The sequence below is a fragment of the Giraffa tippelskirchi genome, chromosome X, assembly GCF_054371585.1.
Source record: "Giraffa tippelskirchi isolate mGirTip1 chromosome X, T2T-mGirTip1v1.2.pri, whole genome shotgun sequence".
NCBI lineage: Eukaryota > Metazoa > Chordata > Mammalia > Artiodactyla > Giraffidae > Giraffa > Giraffa tippelskirchi.
The window spans coordinates 49,624,207-49,641,555 of record NC_137289.1 but is presented as its reverse complement, the minus strand read 5'-3'; the positions used below and the strand labels follow the sequence as shown (position 1 = coordinate 49,641,555).

The following is a 17,349-nucleotide window of genomic DNA, read 5'->3' as shown; positions in this document are numbered from 1 at the left end:
TAGAACAATAAAATGGATTTTCTGAATGGAAGGACGAATGCATTTCTATATATTGACAGATTCCTCTCCATTTGTACCCCTTTACACTCCCAGCAAAAATGTATGAGTATGCTTGTTTCCCACAGCCTTGCTAAATGAGTATGTTGATAACCTCTTGGATTTTTTGCCAAACTATTGGAAACAAGTAGGTATCTCAGTATAGTTTTCTAAACATTTTATTGTGAGAAATTTCAAATACACATACTATATTAACAAGAATTATACAGGGAAAATCCATGTATCTACCACCTAGATTCTACAATTAGTATTTTTTCTCTCTTCCAACATTTATTTTTTTTTAAATTGTATGTATACAGCAAAGTAGAAAGAATTTGATAGTGACTACTTTATACCCACCATTGATATGCTACTATCAACATGTAAGATTTGTCCCATATTATTTGTCCATTCCTTTCTCCTTTCATTGATTTATTTTTAATGCAACTCAAACTACAACAGCAATAACTTCTCCTTCAGTACTGCAGCATGATTGTCATTCATTGTAATTCTATGGTGGTTCTTTTTCTTTGATACAAAATTCACAATAAATGAAATGTACAAATCTTAAGGGTACCTTTTCTGAATTTTAGCAGATATGTAATTCTGTGTCACCAAACCCCTATCAACATATAATCCTAGAAATTTCCCTTTTGCCCCTTTCCTCAGTTCTTACCCTAGCATCCACAATGGCAACCATGCTGTAATGATTTTTTATCATAAATTAATTCTGCCTATTTTGGAAATCCATTTGGAATTATACAGCATGTACTTTCTTTGTAAGCCTTCTTTCGCTCAGACTATTGTTTTTGAAATCCATCCACGTTGTTGTGTTTATCAGTAGTTCTTTATTTTTTTATTGAGCATTTTGTTCTACAAGTATACCAAAGTTTGTTTATCCATTCAGTGTTGATGGATACCTGGGCTGTGTCAAGTTTTTTATTATTATGAGGGAAATTCTTAAACATTATTTTACAAATTTGTAATGGGTATATGTTTTCATTATGCTTGATTAAATACCTGAGAGTAGAAATGTTGGGTCATAAGAGAAATGTATATTTGTTGTATGAGAAACTCCTAGACCTTTCTCAGGGAACTCTTGTACTCTATTGGTAGGAATGTAAATCGGTATAGCCAATATGGAAAACAGTATGGAAGTTTCTCAAAAAACTAAAAATAGAACTACCATATTGATCCAACAATCCCACTCCTGGGCATATATCCAGAGAAACCTATAATTCAAAAAGACACATGCCTCCTAATATTCCTTGCAGTGTGTGCATGCTAAATCGCTTCAGATGTCCAACTCTGTGTGACCCTATGGGCTATAGCCCTCCAGGCTTTTCTGTCCATGGGATTATACAGGCAAGAATACTGGAGTAGATTGCCATGCCCTCCTCCAGGGGATCTTACTGACCCAGGAATTGAACACATTGTCTCTTAACATCTCCTGTATTGGTAGGCAGGTTCTTTACCACTAGCACCATCTGGGAAACCTATTCATTGCAGTACTGTTCACAACAGGGCTTCCCAGATGACGCAGTGGTTAAGAGTCTGTCTGCCAATTTAGGAGACTCAAGAGACACCCTGGAGGAGGAAACAGCAACCCACTTCAGTATTCTGCCCTGGGAAATCCCATGGACAGGGGAGCCTGGTGGGCTACATTCCTTGGGGTTGCAAAGAGTCATGACTGAGCACATGTCCACATACAGTAAAAAAAAAAAAAAAAGGCAAAATGAAGTTTTACCATTTCCAACAACATGAATGGACTTGGAGGATATTATGCTTAGTGAAATAAATCAGACAGAAAAAGACAAATACTGTATGATAGGGCTTATATGTAGAATCTTAAAAAAAAAAACTGGTGAATATAACAAAGAGGGAACTGACTCTCAGATATAGAAAACAAACTAGTGGTTATCAGTGGGGATGGGTAAGATAGGGCTTATTTGTAGAATCTTTTTTTTTTTTTAATAAATTTATTTATTTTAGTTGGGGGCTAATTACTTTACAATATTGTAGTGGTTTTTGCCATACATTGACATGAATCAGCCATGGGTTTACATGTGTTCCCCATCCTGAACCCCCCTCCCACCTCCCTCCCCATCCCATCCCTCTGGGTCATCCCATTGCCCCAGCCCTGAGCGTTTGTCTCATGCATCGAACCTGGAATGGTGTTCTGTTTCACCTATGATAATATACATGTTTCAATGCTATTTTCCCAGAACGTCCCACCCTCACCTTCTCCCTCAGAGTCCATAAGACTGTTCTATGCATCTGTGTCTCTTATTCTGTATTTGTAGAATCTTAAAAAAAAAACTGGTGAATATAACAAAGAGGGAACTGACTCTCAGATATAAAAATCAAACTAGTGGTTATCAGTGGGGATGGGTAAGATAGGGTAAGAGATTAAGAGGTAGAAACTATGTATAAAATAAGCTGGAAGGATATCCTGTACAGGACCAGAAATATAGCCAGTATTTTTATAATAGCTATAAATGGACTATATAACCTTTAAAATTGTGAATCACAGCACAGTTGTTCTGTAATACTGACTATTGTACTACGGAAACCCACACAAAATTATAAAGCAGCTTTCCACCACTTAAAAAATAAATAAATTTTAAAAAAATAAATAGATGACAATCAAAAAAAATAAAATAAAATTGTGAATCACTATGTTGTACACCTTAAACTTATATAATATTGTAAATCAGCTATACCTCAGTAGTAAAAAAAGAAACTACTAGGCCTTTTCCCAAAATGGTTGTATCATTTTCTAACCAATATAGTATGAAAGTTTCAGTTGTTCTGCATTCTCTCCAGCATTTGCTGTTATCCATCTTTTCATTTTTGAATTTTAGTTGGTATGTTGGTAACGTATTTTGGTTTCAGTTTGCATTTCCCTGATGACTATTGATGTTGAGCTCTTTTGCATATATGTGTGGATTATTTACACATTCAGATATTTTTCCCACTTTGAAATATGGTTTGTTCCCCTTTTTATTGATAAGTTGGAAGTGACCTTTACATGTCCTACATGGTGGTTCTTTGTCAAATATATGTTTATGAGTATTTTATTCCTATCTGGCTTGACTATTCATTTTATTATCAGTGTATTTTGATGAGCAAAAGTCTTAATTTTATTGATTTTTCATTTATCAGTTTTTTTTGTTGTATGATTATTATTTTCTGTGTTTTGCCTAAGAAAACTTTCCCTGTTCCAAAGTTACAAATATATTGTTTTATTTTTGTAAGTTTTACAGTTTTAGCTTTTATGTTGGAGACTATCCATCATCCATTTTAAATGATTTTTGCTTAGCATCATTTATTTAAAATAGCTCTCTCCCCATTGGATTATGTCGGTGCCTGTGTCAAAAATCAAATAATTTTTTTTATGTGGAGGTGTATTTCTGTGCTCTCAATTCTACCTATCTATTTTACTATCCTAAATCAGTACCAACTGTTTAAATTACAGTAGTTTTATAGTAAGACTTGATGTCAGGTAATGTAAGTTCTCCAACTTTGTTCTTTTTAAAAAATTTCTTTGAATATACTAGGTCCCTTGCCTTTACTTTGAGGGTAATTTAAATTTATAATTAAATTTATAGTTAAAATAATGGTATTTCCATTATTATGAGTGAAATAGACCATCTTTTCATGTTTAAAGGATATTGTTTTTTTCGTGTAAACTGCTCATATCCTTTGTTCATTTCTTTATTGGTTTATTCTACCCCCTTGATTTTGATTTCCCTAATTCTGTATATGAATAGAATTCATCTTAACTGGTTTGGTGATTGTTTCTTTTTTCCTTTCTGGCTTGCAAGGAACTAGACTCTCCTGGTAAACAGTTTCGCCCCCAGAGAAAAGTCTGAACAACCCCATGCTCCTGAAAAATGTTGGGTTGATTCCCATTAAAGCAACAGAACAGCAGAACAAAATTTAACCAGGCTATATTTTGCCAGCAAAGGCCCCAAACTGAACCAATACAAATTCTTCTCAGATAAGCACTTTTAAAAATACCTTCCTGTCTTTGAGTAGACAATTCTGGCCAGCTATAAACTGCAATAGTCAAAGTTACAGGTAGTGTTTCCTATCAACTACCTCCTCCAGCTTAGACCTGTGACCCCAAAACTTACAGATAGAAACCTTTCAAATGATAAGCTATGTGATTAACAGTCTCTATGTGGAAATTGCTCTCTCACTATACTTTGTTTATAATAACAGCCTTGAGGCAGAGGTTGGGAAGAAAGAGGTTGAAGCCTAGTTTAAATATCAGCTCCCTATAAAGCATTTGCCTAACCCTTGAAGTATAGAGTCCCCATATCCTACATAGGATTCATTCTCAAATATTAAAACTCAGTAAAGTTACTAAGGTGCTAGAAAAAAAAAAAAAAGAATTGGGGACTTTCTGCTATGTAATTCCTTTATTGCTCAAACATTTATTATGTTCTTATTGTGTGCCTACTACTTTAATCACTAGAAACACAAAGGCATTGATTCTACTCTGGAATATCTCAGAGATTGTTCTCCACCGTAAAAAAAAAAAAAAAAATCATAGAGCACATCACCGTGATCTTGGTTATTTCAATAGAAACCTTTATGACTATGTATCACTGATGTTTTGGACCAATAGACCACAGTCAAAACACAGCAAGCAGATCACAGTAAAAGTTCACCAACTAGATATATTTATACCAGTGGTTGGATATTAAAACTTAGGGGAAATTGATACAACATTTTCAAGGCAACATAGTGACCAATAATAAATTAGTAAGGCTAATATCCATCAGGAAAGAACTATATGAAGAAGAAAATGTGCTTAAGATTGACCATTGGAATCATTAAACAAAAATGAAAAGATGAGTTTGGAAGCATTCAGTTTACCTCATGTGTTACTTTTGTTCAGGGCCTCTTTTAAGGTGCCTTGGGAAGCAATATAGGAGGTGACATTTGAACTGAATCTTTAGGGAAGGATGTTCCAGGTAGCAGAAATAACGTACAAAATATCATTGTGACAAATAGAATGGTGTGTTTGTAAATATCGAAATAAATAGGAAAGTGTAATTTGCAAAAAAAATCTGTCATATTTAGAAATGAATAAAACAAAATGTGGCTAATGTATTTGTGGAAAAAATTAAAACTGTTATTAAGAACTTGATAAGTCTTCTGTGTGGATGGGAAGACACAGTCAATTCTCCCCAGATTTGTCTCTACATATACTGCATTTTCAATGAGAATTCAAGTAGGAATTTTTGGACATGACATAACTGATTCTAAAAGTTAATGTTTAGCAAACATAAGTTAAAACATACTACAAAATTATTGTAATTATAAATTTGTGACTCAATGCTAAAGACAAGTGACTCAGCTGTTGTTGTTTTTAATATCTAAACTGTACTTATTCCTTAAAGGTGACATTGGACCGAATGGACAACCTGGGCCAATGGGACCTCCTGGGCTGCCAGGAACAGGTTTTCAGGGACCACCAGGGCCACCAGGAATTCCTGGACCAATAGGCCAACCTGGTAAGATATGCGCTTTGTAGCACAATTATGTAGAGGTTGGTTAGCCCCTCAATAAAGTGTAACCTATGTAATAGTCTTACAGAAAGCAGATCTGAGAGTTAACATGTCCACGTATATAATTATATAAAAGCAAAAGAGCACAGATCACAGCAGAAGAGCTAATATTACCTGATATTTCCCCTTTCTGTCCATTTAAGATTGATCTATTAACAACAGTGCAGTTTAGCAATTGCAGTATGTTTCCATGGCTTATAATCGTTGAGCTAATCATACCGTTGGAATCCTAGGAACTTCTGGTGCTAATCATTTTGGACCTGAGTAGCTATATGGCATTAATAGACCTTTGTCTGTGAAACCTCATAACATTTCTTAGCAGAGGATTAAAAAAATTCTGTTAAAAATATTTTTTAGGCATCCTCAATTTTTTAAATAAGTGAGTTTAATTGAATTTTCTCTTCTTTTGCCTGTAAGTCAGCATTTACTTTGCAACTCATAAGCATGCTAAGGTTTTTTTTTTTTAATATGAGTACTCAAAAAAGCTTTGTAAGCTTGTGACCTCATAGAGAATCATATGATTCCCCTATGTTCATGTGAGAGTTTACAGATTCTGAACTATCTGGTGATGTGAATTACTTTTATCTTAATCTAGGAAGATATAGTAAGGGTCACACGTGGGCCAAGATTTTGTTATTGCAAAGTATTATAATAATACAAGAAATTAAAGCAAATATGGAACATTTAGTCATTCCTTAATTCACATGAATACATCGGATGACTTAAATGCACCATTCAGATATACATACATTGACTTTGAAGCAATGGAATATTTTTTCTGAGCTTAAATGCCAATAGGTATTTTGTTAGTTTATTATGCTAAAAATCTAGAAACACTGATTAACAATATAAAAAGCCTGGAAAGTAAAGGTTGTTTTTGCTTATGTCCTATTTTAAACATTTGTTTTATGGCACATTGCACCTTTTTTTAAATGACCCCTAACATGTCACTACTGATTTAGAAATAAAAAAGAAAACCTACGGTGTTGCTTTGAACCAACTGGTTAAAAAGTAGGTGCTTCAACATTAATGAGAAACCCTTCTGTCTAACTAGCATAGCAGAGGGACCTTGAGAAAAAACAATTTTTATGTTTGGTCATTATAGTCTTGGCCTGCTATTTCACAAAATGGCTAAAATGAATTTATGATTTCTGTTGGGTTTTTTCATTTTGTTTCCCAAAATTATATAAGGTTTCAAAAGCATTTTGAACTCTTAAATCACAGCTAAGCAAGAATAAAAAGAGATTATTAATACCAATTAATACCAATCTGAACAAAATAAAAATACATTTATTTGTGTTTTAATGCTTTTTAAAATTTAGCTAATATTCTACAATATTTCATTCATCTAATGTTCTCTCTAATTCATGGATATATAGGTATATTTATAAAGTCTGTATAGGATGGGCAGGGGGAAAAGTAGTGATGCTGAATTTAATCTCATCTCTTTCTTCTGTAAATATATATTTTGCCATACAAATGAAGATCTGAACTAATATGGTTCAACAAATAAATGAAGTTAACAGCAACTGCCACAAAAATGTATTGAATACATTCTTATTAATATAGAAATATTCTCAAATCATAATTTTTACCACCAGATGACTAATTTTATATTTGATAATAGCAATGTATACTCACTTTTAAAGTAAATTTTACAGGAATCACTAAAGCAGAATATTGTCTTAGTGCATTTCAAAAATACCATAATTTTTGTTTGTACATCTCAATAACAGGACTATCAGCAAGGCTACTACTAATATCTTGGTACACCTGACTTATACTGCATGGCTGAAATTCTAACTACCTATTTTTAAAATAAGAAGCTTATTTAATATACTTGATGTGTTTCATTTTGTAGTAGAAAAGTTACTGCAAAGTATTCTATCTTGTCATTTCTCCAGAGATATATCTTTTTCAGGCTTTTCTTTTGACTCCAATTTTCTGCTATTATTTAATTAAGCTTTACTATTTGTCATTCTTTTTTCCAAAGCAGACTGTATGGTTTAATGCATGTTTTTAAGTTAAAGATTTGTTGAATATCAATTCCTCATTTGGTGATAGGAAAACAACATTTTTTAAAAATGCCAAAGGACGAGAAGCAGAATGCTTTTCATCTTATGCCCTAGTAAGGGGGAAATGAAAGCTGTTGGTTCTTATTATTTGGTCTGGCCAATAGCTGGAAGATAATTGCTTTAGTGAATCTTTTTAGAGGTTAGTTAAATATACTCAATTCCATGTTCACAGGTAGTACCCTAACCTGAGTCAAATGTGTTGTACACTTGTCCAGTCTCAGGAACGCATGCATGGCTAAATGAGTTCAAACTTATCACCACTAATATGAATCAAAGAAACAAGGCATTAGTCACGTCATTTTCATAGATGAAGGAGAGTACATTGTCTTTTTCTAACTTTTTTGGCTATAAAACCCTTGGACTGTGTGTGTGTGTGTAACATTTCCACAGATAATGCATGTTTTTGGAATTTTCTTTTTTTCAATTAACTTGTTCCATTTGGCTGTCGATAAATTAAGAGCATTATACACCTGTAATGCACTTAGCCTCTATAGATATATCCATATAATTCCTGTTATTGTATAATAAGATTCAGCAGAACTTTTGAATTTATATTGACTTTCTTCATCCTGGATTTTACCAGGATGCCAATTCCTGACAATAGTCATGGAAAAGATCTATGCTGTGAAAAATACAGCATAACATATGTTACTGTTATTACTGATAACAATGAAGAGATCTTAGCCTAGAGCATGTAGTTTGCTTCATCATAGACATGCACTAATAATTATTGAGTTCTCTGTACCTGACCTGTAAGGGCTTCCCTGGTGGCTTAGTGGTAAGGAACCCGCCTGACAATACGTGGGTTTGATCCCTGGGTTGGGAAGATCCCCTGGAGGAGGAAATGGCAACCTGCTCCAGTATTCTTGTCTGGGAAATCCTATGGACAGAAGAGCCTGGTGGACTGCAGTCCATGGGGTCACAAGGATCTGGACATGACTTAGTGACTAAACAACAACCTAACCTGTTAGAGTACAAAATCAAGTCTAATTTTAAATCTAACTAAACTTTAAGAGCTTAAATTCCGAAATGATCATTCAAAGCAGTATAAAGATCAGAAATAAACAAGAGTGTACTGCTGATCTTCATCAAAAAGTATTTTTCTGAAGTAAATATTTTATTCTCTCTATTGGCAAACAAATTTATAGTATATGTTATATGAGCATTTGAGCAAATGCCTAAAATAAGTTTCTTTATTCATTACTAATATGTTGGTAGTGAATCAATATCTAATAAATTCTATTTATAGACTTTTTTTGTTCTAATCTTTACATGGTTAGTTTTGTTTCCTAACCTAATTAATCTTTTTGCAACTTGCTTCTGCTTGGGTGGTTCATCTTGCTGCTGAACTGTAACTTCCTGCCTCTTGAACTTCAGGTCTACCAGGTATTGTAGTTCTCACTCAAAGCCATATTTTTCTTTTTTAACATTGAGAATTTATTATATTAGAACAAATAGTAGAAAAAAATCATCCAAATATAATAGCATCATCATAAAAGATGCAAAAAATTGCACATGAAAACAGTTCTGAGAAGCTGTAAATAGGATATTTATTTTTCCTTTGATTTATTATTTTTTGAGCTTTATTGAGGTATAAAAGACATAGATAATTGTAATATATTTCAAATGTACAATGTGATGATTTGATATATGTATACATTGTGAAAGAATTTTCACAATCAAGTTCTCACATCCATCACCTTATATATTTACTGATTTGTGTGTGTGAGAACCCTTAAGTTCTACTATATTAGCAAATTGTAATTATGCAATAATGTTATTAGTGATAGTCACCATGTTATTACATTAGATCCTCATACTTATTCATCTGTTTTTTTTTTCCCCAACGCCATATCTTCAAGCTTTAAACTTGGAAAGCAACAAGATTTATCCACATTGAAGTCTTTTAATTATTTTGTAGAACTGCTCTCTTGGAGCATATTTCAAAGGGCAAAATAGTTATCTTGAAAACTCAGCTATTAAAAACTACTTGGGCTGTAATATAACAATAAACAGTGATCCAGATAGAGCTATAATTGTGTACATTATCAGGTATCTCATCATATTTCATAAATATAATATAAAATATCTCTCCCCTTTAATAGTATTTTTTTACTATGAAATGGCAGCGTTGGAATCATCACTACTGTGCCAACTAAATGGAAATCTCTAATCTTCAAAGTGAATTTTATCAGTTTAAAGGCATGCCGGTAATATGACACCAAACAGGTCTTAAAATACCAGCCATCTTGTTCTCTTATAACAATAATTGCCTGTGAATCTTCAACAGTAAAACTGGTCATATTGTTAAAGAGATGCTTGGAATGGTTACCTGTTTCACCCCCAGCTTTCAGTCCGTTATGGCACATCCCCATTTATCAGATGAAGACCAATAACTTTAAGTGACTTAAGAAGTCACATAACTGATAGGTGTTGGTGTGGGAACTTGCACTATATAGTGTAATTCCTTTCACTAAACATATTAATTTTTAACTACCTTGTTTTCTGGAGTGTATTTTTGCAATGTCATAATTTTTCTATAAAATCCTTGCTGGGTTACTGAGAAACAAAAGTTAACAACAAAAACTAATAGTAATGTGTTATTAAAACAGCATGTTAAAACAAAGCCAAAATAAAGTCAAGAGGGCCCATGTGACTGACTTATTCAGTAATTAATTTTTAATGGATTATAGAAATACATCTTAATAATAAATAATACCTTAGAATAGTGGAAATTCAAGTGTGGGCAGTGGACCAGTGTCGAATCACAGACTGTTACGAGTCTGCACTGGAATTAGAAGAAACTGAGAGTAAGCATTTGACTGTATAATTGTATTAATGTACTAATTGACTATAATAACCACAATATAAGATTGTATTTTTATGTATTTTTATTTCAGTTTTTTAGTATTTTTTATTATATTTTATTAAAAATAGTACATGATTGTAGCAATTAAGAAAAAATTGGTCTTTTTTGAGAAATAATTTCAGAAGTCCATTCTTAGGGAAATATACTTGAAAATCCTAAAGATTTATTGTTAGATTATTTTCTGTGCATGATACCAAAAGTATCCCTAACTCACTGTTAGGTTTGTTATATACAAGATTCTATTACCTGTTTGCTAGAAAAATAACCAGATACATCTCTTAAAACTGCTTCAATACTTTTTAACATTGGTTTGTATTAACTAGGCTTGCATGGACTACCAGGAGAGAAGGGGGATCCAGGGCCGCCTGGATTTGATGTTCCAGGACCTCCTGGTGAGAGAGGCAGTCCAGGGATCCCTGGAGCACCAGGTCCTATGGGACCCCCAGGATCACCAGGGCTCCCAGGAAAAGCAGGTGCCTCTGGCTTTCCAGGTAATTTTTTAGCCTTCCCTGGTTTTCGATTCCAGAAATTATAACTAATATGTCTCTGGTGTATTATTTTCTTGTACTTTTCTCGATTAACACTATCCTTTAAGGAAATGTATTAAATGTCTCTGATTGTGGGAAACTCACTTTGCTATTTGCATTGCACTTTTTCTCTCTGAGAGCTCCAGTTATATATTTCTGTGTAACAAATGACCTCAAAATATGATGATTTAAAGTGGTCTTTTAATTTTGCTTGAGATTTTATGGGTCAGGAATTATTGGATGACTTAGACAGGGTTGTTTATCTCTGATCCACATGGTACCAGCTGGAGTGGTTGGGATGAAGGACCTACTTTCAACATGGCACTACTGTGACACCTGAGTGTTCATTGGCCTCTTCACATGGTATCTCATTATCCACAGAGGTACCTCACATATGGTAGTATCAGGGTAGCTCTTTTTCCAGAGCAGTTGGTTTCCAAAATAGAGAGTCCCCAAAACTGAAAGTGAGTATTCTAAGAGCCCCAAGTGGAAACTGCAAGAGTTCTTATCATCTACCCTTGGGAGTTATACAGGGTCACATAGTCAAGATTAAGGCACAGAGTCATCCCAAATTCAAGGGGAGAAGGGTACACAAAGCTGTGTGTACTGGGGAGTGCAGTTCATTTGGGGACCATGTTTAGAGACTAACTACCACAGTGATATAGACAGTAGTGATCACTAAGATTACAATAGTTGGAAAGGGGCAAACCTTATAGTACTTCCCTCTAACTCAATAGTTTTCTAGTTGACATCTTTAAACTGATCTTTTATCTTTCCAAGGTCAAGGAAAGGTAAAAAGGTACCTATTGATATTTTTAAAAGGTGCCAAAGGTGAAATGGGTATGATGGGACCTCCAGGCCCACCAGGACCTTTGGGAATTCCTGGCAGAAGTGGTGTTCCTGGTCTCAAAGGTAATATTCAGGGTTTGCTGGCAGATATATGAAAGAAAGAAACTTAAAAATTTTGCTTTACATCAATACAGAATACTTTTATTTGACTGCTTAAAAATGAGCAATGCTTTACTTGTATTTTGTTTCTAAGTGACATGGAATTTAAGTAGTTTCTGTTTTCAGTTTGATGGCATGCTTAGTTTGAATACTATTAAATATGATAAGCATTAACTCAAAATAACAACATACAGGGATTTAATTTTTATTTTTTTTACAGTCTATATTTGTCAGAGAACACCAGGAGAGAGATTTTTGTTTGAGTGTAAAAGTGAGCTCAAGTCATTTATAGACGATAAATAAGGTGCATGAGTGCTTTGGGTGGTCAGTGGCCTACCCAACTGTGTAACATATGAATAATCTTTTTATGCATTAATCCTGGATGAATGAACATGATCTGGTGTGTCTTCCCCACACATGTTGGTTTTAGGTGATGATGGTTTGCAGGGTCAGCCAGGACTTCCTGGCCCTACAGGAGAGAAAGGTAGTAAAGGAGAGCCTGGCCTTCCAGGCCTTCCTGGGCCAATGGATCCAGATCTGCTGGGCTCGAAAGGAGAGAAAGGGGACCCTGGCCTACCAGGTGAGTGAATGCATTTATTTGAATTTTTCTCCTGGTGTGTATGAAGTTTAATTTTTATTAGCATGGAAAGTGACTTGTAATCCAGGATTAAGGCAATTAGGTATATCAAATTTTGGTAATGAAAGTTAGTTTTCACTGATTTGTACTGTTTCACTGATCAACTTTTGCTTGAGTATTTTCTTTGTAGTTTATCTATCACAAACTATGAGGCTTTAAAAAATAAACAGTCACTTTCAAGCCTTCCAGAAAGTAGTGTATAGAATATGATCAAGAGAAAATGGATAAATAACCAGAATTACTTGGAAAATGGATTTCAGTGTTTGGGAAATTTCCTGGTCCTTTAAATTTTTTTGTCTTGAAACAAAATGAGGATGAGTGGTACACTGTTGTTCTGCAGATTTTCGATACCCATATCATACTTGATTTTTAAGTACAGTTCAGTGTTATTCTAACCTAGAAGAATAAACAAATATTGGACTAAGAGCAGCCAAACTCACCCCTTGGGAAGGTTGCTGAAAGTAGGTCTAGGGAACAATTGTGGTATTACAGTTATTTTATTAGAAGCAAATAAGATATGAAGTACAACAGACTTTTAAAATAAAAATCCTTTATTCTTTTTATAAAACTATAACATATTCATAACAAACCATCAGAAAATACATGAAGTGAAAGTCACTCAGTTGTGTCTGACTCTTTGCAACCCCATGGATAGTCCATGGGATTCTTCAGGTCAGAATACTGGAGTGGGTAGCCGTTCTCTTCTCCAGGGGATCTTCCCTACCCAGGGATCGAATCTAGGTCCTCCGCGTTACAGGCGGATTCTTGACCAGCTGAGCCACCAGGGGAAAAATATGAATAAGCACAAATCAATAAATAAAACACAATCCAATCTACATAGAATATCCTTTCAAACAACATGGAACTTTTAAACTATGTTTATTTGCAGATTGAAGTAAGGTTTGTGGCTCTTGCTGTGTGGAAACCATTACTATTGTCTGTCCATGTATGTGTGTGTGTGTGTGTGTGTGTGTGTGTGTGTGCATAGATGTTATAAGTTTCCCTGGGAGCAGGGCTTGGTGGGATTTCTCCTCAAACAAGAGTTTTAAGACATTACTGTAATTTTGTATATAATCATGAAAAAGGCAAGGCCACCTAATTTTTTATTATTGTTAAAATGAGTTGCATTTCTTGATTTACTTCTTGCAAAGCTTCTCTTTCCATTATACCTTCTGCAAAACAATGTCAGTAAACTGTATTTGCCTTAATATAAGGTTATGAAAGATAATTATAGAATCTAAGAGATAGCATAGAGACAGCCTGCCCCAATTCCTTCATTTTACAGTGTAAGAAACTGAGGCCCAAAGAGGAAAGTGGCTTAATTATTGAGTGCTCTGAAGTTCTTAATGGTAGCAACATTAAAAAGTGGGAGATTTTAATGAGTCCAGTGCTATTGGTTCATACTATATCAGAATATCACTGGTTCCTGTATTTCATTCATATTTCAGAGTTTGGGTAGCTTGCTTTGCAAAATGTATTTAATGATTAATAATACCAGCCTAACTTGTTTTTCTTATACTCATCTTTGGAAGGTATTCCTGGAGTTGCAGGGCCAAAAGGTTACCAGGGTTTGCCTGGAGACCCAGGGCAACCTGGACTGAGAGGGCAACCTGGATTGCCAGGACCATCAGGTAAGTATGATAAACCACCTATAGCAGTTGGGTGGCTGATCCTGACCCCTGGAACAAAGTAATTATATATTTATCATGTGTAGTGATATTTTGGATCTGGTCATGGCAATATGTTTGGGAAGCTACTGAGATATGGACCTCTCCTTAACAAAAATGTTGCCATTGGCCCAAATGTCAACAGAAAAGACTTGTAGGATGTTTTTCTTTACTCAATTTCTTCTTTTTTTCTGGCCTCAGAGTGTACACAGATTCAGAAGTACATCCAAGTAAGGTGCTATATTTTATTTATATACATTGTAGCATATGTAAATTAGACAGTTACCTGTTAGGAGCCTAAAGAATTCACCCTTTTCATTTTTTTGCCTTCAGACAAGTTCATCATTAAACCATGTAAAACAGATGCCTGCCATTTCTAGTTTTAAAAGTTTCTAGGAGTAAGAATTTTCACAACCTTCATTGGTAATGTGTTATAGCATTAATCACTCTTACAATCACTGTGGATTTTTTTATTTCTAATAAAACTTTTTCTTGCTGCTTCTTAAACCATTTTCTTTTAGTTGGACCCCTAAACAATAAAGAGTAGCTGGTTACCATCCTCCTAAGAGCCATTTAGATCAGTTATTCTGCTCTGGACTCTATACTATATTATCTTAATGTAGTTGGAAGGAAAAATTATCTCCTTATCTATCTTTCATATACTTTGCATTCTCTTTCCCGAGTGAGAAGACAGTGTGAAAGAAAAAATAAAAGCAAATAATATTGAAGGCAACATTGTGGTCCTTGGAAAATACCTAGGTGACACCACAGAACTGAAGTATCTAAGCTCTGGGAAGAATAAACCCAGCAGCCATGACTAAACACAGTAGCCATGACTGTTGGGGGAAGTTAGTCCAGTGCTTCTCCATCAACTCTTACCTACCTCTGGCTTAATGTGCCAAAGGTGTATGTATCATGACAGGTTACCACTTTCCTCTTCTGGTTGCACATGATAAGGCTTTCAATGGGAAAGCTCCTTCTGAATCTTTTAAAAAGACTCTCTTTAAATTGGATTTATCTGTGATAAATATAGTAAGGTAGTTATACACATATGACAAATAAGACTTCAGGTGGTTGGAGTAGTTTTAGGGCAAGACACAAGATTCTTGCATTTTTAAATAAATGTATATTGGGAGCCCTCTATTGCTGTGATTATATTGTAATATGTTCCTAAGGAGATTTCTTGATAACTTTTGCCTGTCTGATGTCCAGTTAGATCTGTGAAATTTTATCATATATTAAGATTTGGTCCATTCAGCCTCATGCTTTCATTTTAATTATAACCCATTCCAGGAAGCCAAGCAACCATAATATTGCTGACTTGTCTTAATTTTAAGCAATTTGACTTTTCGAGGTCCCAAGGGCAACCCTGGTCTCCCTGGAATGCCAGGACTTACAGGACCTCCTGGACTTAAAGGAAACATAGGTGATATGGGTTTTCCAGGTGAGTGATGAAAATCTCCCAAATATTTAGTTCCATTAATGGAAGATGGTTGACTGTTTTTGTTATCAGAAAAGAGACTGTTGTTGACAGAGTCAAACTGAGGTGATATCTAAGGCAATCAGTGGATAGAGCTCTCTCATTACACAAGTATTTGAAGTGGGAATTAAGAGACAGAACTTTAGAAAGAATTCACAAACTTACATTTTTTTCTCCAACTATACCCCCTTTCCACCCACTCCAGTATTCTTGCCTGGAGAATCTCATGGACACGAGAACCTGGTGGGCTACAGTCCATAGGGTCGCAAAGAGTCTGACGTGACTGAAGCGACTTAGCATGAACACATACTCCCTTTCACTTAAACTTCCTTTAAAAATAGGCTTTTATACAATTCTGATTATAAAGCTCTTTATTATATAAATCAGACTTTGTGAAATTCTTTTTAAAAATCTTTTTGTGTGGTCATGTGCATTATATATATCCTTTACAATATTTTGTAAAAGAGTGCATGTTATGTGTTTTTAATAGGCCCCCAGGGTGCAAAAGGGTTTCTTGGACCTCCTGGAATTCCTGGACAACCTGGCTCCCCAGGATTACCTGGACAGAAAGGAGAAAAAGGTGATCCTGGTATTTCAGGCATTGGTCTTCCAGGTCTTCCTGGCCCAAAGGTAATCCTACTCAGGTATATGCCTGAGCAGATATGATTTTTCTTTAACACTGTGCTTGCTTCTAATTCTTCCTTAAACTATAGTGTGATATAGTATACTGTGACATGAATCTCTGGGCAAGAAATTCATTCTTTCTCTTTTATATTGTAAGGAGATGTGTTTTAGAGTTTGCAGCCAATCCAAAAAAAGGATGAAGGGTGGATCTTTCTGATTTCTTTATTTTCTCTCTTGCTCTTTGAGTATGTTTCAGTAACCAAAAGGCATATTTCTGCCTAGTTTTGTTTTTCCCTTCCCTTTTAGTGATGGAATTGTTAGTCCTTGTCTTCATATTATTATTAACTAACTTGAAGAGGCTTATAAGCAAAGTAACTTATAAAATTAATGAAAGTGAAATAGTATTCTTAAATGCATGTATGAAGTGGTTCTCCGAAACAATTTTACATATCCCTCTATGCCGCTAGTCAGTGTGAAAACTTTGGTGTTATTTCTCAAGGAATCAAATTTAGAACTTGTTTAAGAATCATTGGACTTTCAAATATTTGATAACTGCTTAATTCCATATAAAAGGGTACTTATTCCTGTTAATTTGCAGAAGTATTTTATAACTAACCGAGATGCATCCATTGTCTATTATATACATTGCAAGTGTCATCTCCCAGTGAATTGTTTATCTCATAATGATGTTCAATCATTCAGTTACAACACAAAACTTGAAAGTATTAGAAAAGTAATTGTGGAATTAGTGAAAGTTCTCACTGAGATAAGAATTCATTGAATAATATTTTTGAGATGATTTCTTGTTAATAGTATACAAAAGGCTATATTTTGATTGCCTAGTCAATCAACTTATTGTAAGAAGTAATCAAGAGAAATTTCTGCTTATTAATTACAGATTAGC

The 17,349-nt window shown here is 34.5% G+C and overlaps 1 protein-coding gene across 2 annotated transcripts in view; it reads left to right on the top strand.

The window, feature by feature from the left end:
* Positions 1 to 17,349, top strand: part of COL4A5 (collagen type IV alpha 5 chain) — a 237,641-nt gene that overhangs the window by 175,657 nt on the left and 44,635 nt on the right. For both annotated transcript variants that reach the window (XM_081565868.1, XM_081565869.1), the window contains exons 30-36: positions 5,451 to 5,564; positions 10,886 to 11,053; positions 11,912 to 12,001; positions 12,468 to 12,617; positions 14,207 to 14,305; positions 15,696 to 15,785; positions 16,312 to 16,451. In XM_081565868.1, coding sequence (XP_081421994.1) covers positions 5,451 to 5,564; positions 10,886 to 11,053; positions 11,912 to 12,001; positions 12,468 to 12,617; positions 14,207 to 14,305; positions 15,696 to 15,785; positions 16,312 to 16,451 — 851 coding nt within the window. The remainder of the gene's footprint in view (positions 1 to 5,450; positions 5,565 to 10,885; positions 11,054 to 11,911; positions 12,002 to 12,467; positions 12,618 to 14,206; positions 14,306 to 15,695; positions 15,786 to 16,311; positions 16,452 to 17,349) is intronic.